General features: G+C 26.1%; 1 protein-coding gene across 4 annotated transcripts in view; it reads right to left on the bottom strand.

The window, feature by feature from the left end:
* Positions 1-4,600, bottom strand: part of LOC106465299 (von Willebrand factor A domain-containing protein 8-like) — a 116,896-nt gene that overhangs the window by 22,391 nt on the left and 89,905 nt on the right. For all 4 annotated transcript variants that reach the window (XM_022393168.1, XM_013925504.2, XM_022393167.1 and 1 more), the window contains one exon: positions 3,714-3,783. In XM_022393168.1, the coding sequence (XP_022248876.1) occupies positions 3,714-3,783 (70 nt within the window). The remainder of the gene's footprint in view (positions 1-3,713; positions 3,784-4,600) is intronic.

Genomic DNA, 4,600 nt, shown 5'->3' with positions numbered 1-4,600 from the left:
ATTATAATTCTTGAACCCTCCATCTTTTCTATTCTCTATTATTTTCTTTTATCAGTTTTGTGATCGCAAAGGTGAATCTTCAGGATATAAATTTACAGCTAATCTGTAATAAAAACATTTAAACATGCTTTTCAATTAAACATAAATAACATATTTTTGAAAATGTACCAACATAAAATACAATCATTATAAAAACTGAACACATTAAAATATACCCAAAAATAAATTAGTTAAATCTTATGAAATACGCTTTATGTTTTATTCTTTTATCATGTTGCTTTTGATCAAAACATTATTTGAATTATACTTTCTCCTTTTATCACAAAAAAATCAAGTTATTTCCATAATCTTAAATAATTTCATACAAAATATACCTCTTTCTTATTTTCCTGTCATTTTTTTATTCCTCAGTTTACACAGATTATTAAATAAGCCTAAAAGAAGAGATTTCTCTAAGGAAGGTATTTTCAGTTATGAAAGTAAGAATTGTGGTTTATGTAAATTAAGTTGTATTAAAACTACAAAAAACAACAAAGAAAAAAATAAAGATATTGATTTTCATTAATAATTTAATTAATGCAGTTCTAAAAATGTAATATATCTTTCAGAATGTGTAAATTGCAAAATCTATGTTTGTGAAACAGATAATTTTAGATTAAGGACGACTTTATATAAATCCCATGTTAGATTCCCCCCCCCCAAAGGTCAATATATGCCAGCAACCATCTTAATGAACGTAATTTGAGCATATTTAAAATTCTAAAAGAGCCATATTTTTATGTGTTCCATTTCTGGACATGTAATATAAGAACAGAAAAGATTTATATTTGAAAAATATTTCCTAACTTTTTTGGCATTACTAAATAAATAGAGGCAGTAGAGCAGAAGTAATAGCAGTTGAGTAAGGTTAGTTGAATTATGCAACATAAAAACTATTACTAGAAATCCCAAAACAAGGACAAAAATGTAAGAAAGAGGTATATCATGTATTAAATTGTTAAAGATTTTGTATATAAACTGCTTTTCTATAACAGCAGGAGAAAGCAAAAGTAAAATAAACTCTTAATCAAAAAGAAAACTGATACAGGAACAGAAAATAAAGTATATTTGTCATGCTTTAACTAATTTATTTTTAGCATATTTTAATGTATTTAATTTATATAAGGATGTATTTTATGTTTGTGCATTTTGAAAAATGTGTATTTAATTCAGGTTATTTATGTAGTGTTTTATTATTTAAAGAATTAGTAATAAATCTAAACTTCATGGGATTGTTATGCAATTTTTGAATTGCATATAAAAATGGTAAATTCAATTGTTTGTTTCATTGTAGTTTCTAGCATTGTAAGTTCACAGATGCTGTGCCACTGGGGTGGTGGTAAATTTGAACAAGAATAATCTGTATGGATATTCCTTTTTTTTAATGGCCTTCCTTAAATTTATAATAACATTATTTTTCTTTCAAGTACATTTATAAAAAGTACTTGTAGTATTAATTTCATTAAGTAAAATTTGTGCATATAGTATTTTACACACAAAACCAAAATTACAAACAGCTTTATCAATTGTGGTAATAAAGAATTGTTTTTGAATTTATTTTATTTTTAAAGACATTGAAAGAAACTTTTAATTTATATCGAGATAAGTTTAAGGTTCTTACTGGATTTTTTATTGAATTAATAAAATATAATTTCCATTCAAAAAAGAAACATGGCGAATAATAGGATTGTTTACTTATTTTAAGAATATAATTATCAATATTTTTCTCTAAGTCTTTTAAGTTTTCACATTTTTGTGTGTGTTTTAAATTCTATATTTAGTACTTTCTAAGTTTCCTGCAACTATACAATTATGAAAGATATAAAAACAATATTATTACAGTTTCAAGATAAGTTGTCAACATCTATTTGATTACATTCTTCAATGAATTTTTTATAGTTAAAGAGGTCCTATAGGATTATTATATGTAAAACTGACAATAGGTTGAAATGATTTTATGGGAAAAATGTCTTCTTGAATATTCTTATGGATTAGGTAAGTTAAGTAATAATCATCATAAAATTTATGTTTAAAATCAATTACTATATAAGATTTTTTCATTTTTCTTTACTGAAAGGAGTATAGGTATACATTTATATTTTAATCTAAATTTGTAATTAAATCTTTAACATGGATATTTTTAAATTCAAAGTTAAACAGATACTTTGACAAATATTTGAGTTTGCACTTATTGATTCAAATACTTATTTTATTACAAGTTCCCCAGATTAACAGATTTGTCAAGAGCAGAATACAAATTTTTACAAAACCTTTCAAAACCAATCAATTTTTTTTTACCCATATCCCTATTTTTATTTTGTTTATTGTTAAAAATATTTATTCAAAATAAATTTCTAATACAGGAATCTTTACTTATAACTTCAGCAGTTTTATTTTGAAAGTTCTTATTTAATCCATAAGGGTAAATAGTTTTTTCTTTCAGAATACGATATTCTTCTCTTTCTGTTAACAGATTTGTATTGTAGATTATTTTTAATATAGTCATTTTTACAATATTATATGAATATTTATTACAATCAAATGAGGGGAAACCCTCATTACTTTGTGATCTATGTAGGTTAATCCTTAGACGTAAAGGATTAGTTGTTTGTCCTACATATTTAAGGCCACATAAACCACAAGCTAATAAATAAATTACATTATCTACTTTATATAGTGGTACATTTTGATATACATTTTGAAAATCCATGGCTACTAGACAGGTTAAACATCTGGAACGTTTACAAATAAGTTTGTTATATGTTGATGTAGCATATTTGAAATAACTGGTTAATAGCTAGCAAGGCTTTTAACTATATAAGAACTTTTAAGGTAGGGTTTATAGTTCTATTTATTATCTTATAGTTCTATTTAATATCTTTTTGTAAGGGTGGAAGTTTGGGAGTTTAATTAGTTGAAATGTTAGGGTGGTTTCATTTCTATTTCAAGAAATTTAAGGGTAACTGCCTTCCCATAACTGGCTATAGACAGTGAAAGGCAGTAGAAGCTGAGACATTGTGAGTGTAAGCACTCAGCTTCATACCCTTATTTTATATTCCATGACAGCTGACTAGATTAAAATCAGCATTTGGATTTTCTCTTATAGATGGGATATCCCCAACGAACTTGGCTGAATTGCCACGGACATTATCATGACAATATGTTGACAACCTGGACCAATAACGGTAATGTGATATTTAATGCATTATTGCTTTATAGTGGTAATTCAATCACCTATTAAAATTAACGTTTAAAATAGTTTGAAAGCTATATATATGTATTTATATGTAAGTCAAAAACATATTCAAAAACATATTGTCAAATAGAAACAGTAATTGTATACCACACTACAAGAAAAAACATTTCAACCACACTTTTTTCAGGAAGATCAACAACCAATGATTAAAAGTTTCCGTATTTCTTCTTTACATTTCTTTTTTACATGTTGACTTCAATGTTTATTTTATTTAGTTGTGATGTTGTCTTAGATAAAGTTTCACAATCATTCCACATTTTTCATGTGTTATTCACAAACCCATCTGTGGCAACATGTTAAAAAACAGAATGTAGGATTTTTTTTAAGTACAGACCAGCTATAACTACAAAACTAAACAACAGATAAAGACAGTTCTAAGTAATGAAATAAAACAAATGAATCCTTAACATAAACATACTGGAATACTGGAATAAAGCTGACAGTTTTCTTGGCCAAATCCACAACTTCAAGAAAGAGACCTTCACCACCTAAGAAAAATATACATATTTCAGACTTGTATATACATACATGTGTGTAAGTAATGTAAATAAAAAATGTCCATTTTCTTCATTCCTTATGCGTGAAATTTTGTTCATAAGGAATTGTTTATCCTATTTAATTTTCTGAAATTTTAAGTCACTTAGAAAATAGAAAAGCAGTTTTTAATTAAACCTAAAACCTTTTAATTTTTTTGTAGAATATCTTAAAAGATCTTCTTTTGGTTATATTTGTAATTTCAGGTCTTTTCCTTTTTCATCTATAGTTAATTTTTACTGTTTTATTTCCTTTCTTGTCCTTTACCATTCATTATTCATCTTGACACAAGTCAACAGTGCCCTTGGGGCATATTACAGTATCTTCGGCTGAGATGAGCAAGCCTTCAGCAAAATTATCTTGCAAAGTTGTAAGCCTTGAGAACTGAGACTTATTTTACAAATTTTAAACTTTTCAATTATACATTTGAAAACATAAATAATACATAATTAACTAAGATATAAAAATAAAACCTAAATATAATTTAACTCTCTCTCTAACATACTTAGATAAGAAACAATGGTGCTACTATAGACTGCAGTCTAAAAAGATATTTACACTATAGCGTGCAGTCTACACAGATACTATCATCATCACCATTTTAACTCATTTATTTGCAATTGGCACCATTTATTCTAAATAATGCTTTTAAGCTAATAAAGTACAAAATACCATTATATACACCTGGAAAAAAGTTAAGCACCCCCGTGTTTTTTTCAAGTGATTCAGATTCGACGTTCTTGTGACTGATTATAAATTACCAATTCAATC

The sequence above is a fragment of the Limulus polyphemus genome, unplaced genomic scaffold (genome assembly GCF_000517525.1).
Source record: "Limulus polyphemus unplaced genomic scaffold, Limulus_polyphemus-2.1.2 Scaffold1899, whole genome shotgun sequence".
Lineage (NCBI taxonomy): Eukaryota > Metazoa > Arthropoda > Merostomata > Xiphosura > Limulidae > Limulus > Limulus polyphemus.
The sequence above is the reverse complement of the archived record's forward strand: the minus strand, read 5'-3'. Positions and strand labels throughout refer to the sequence as shown.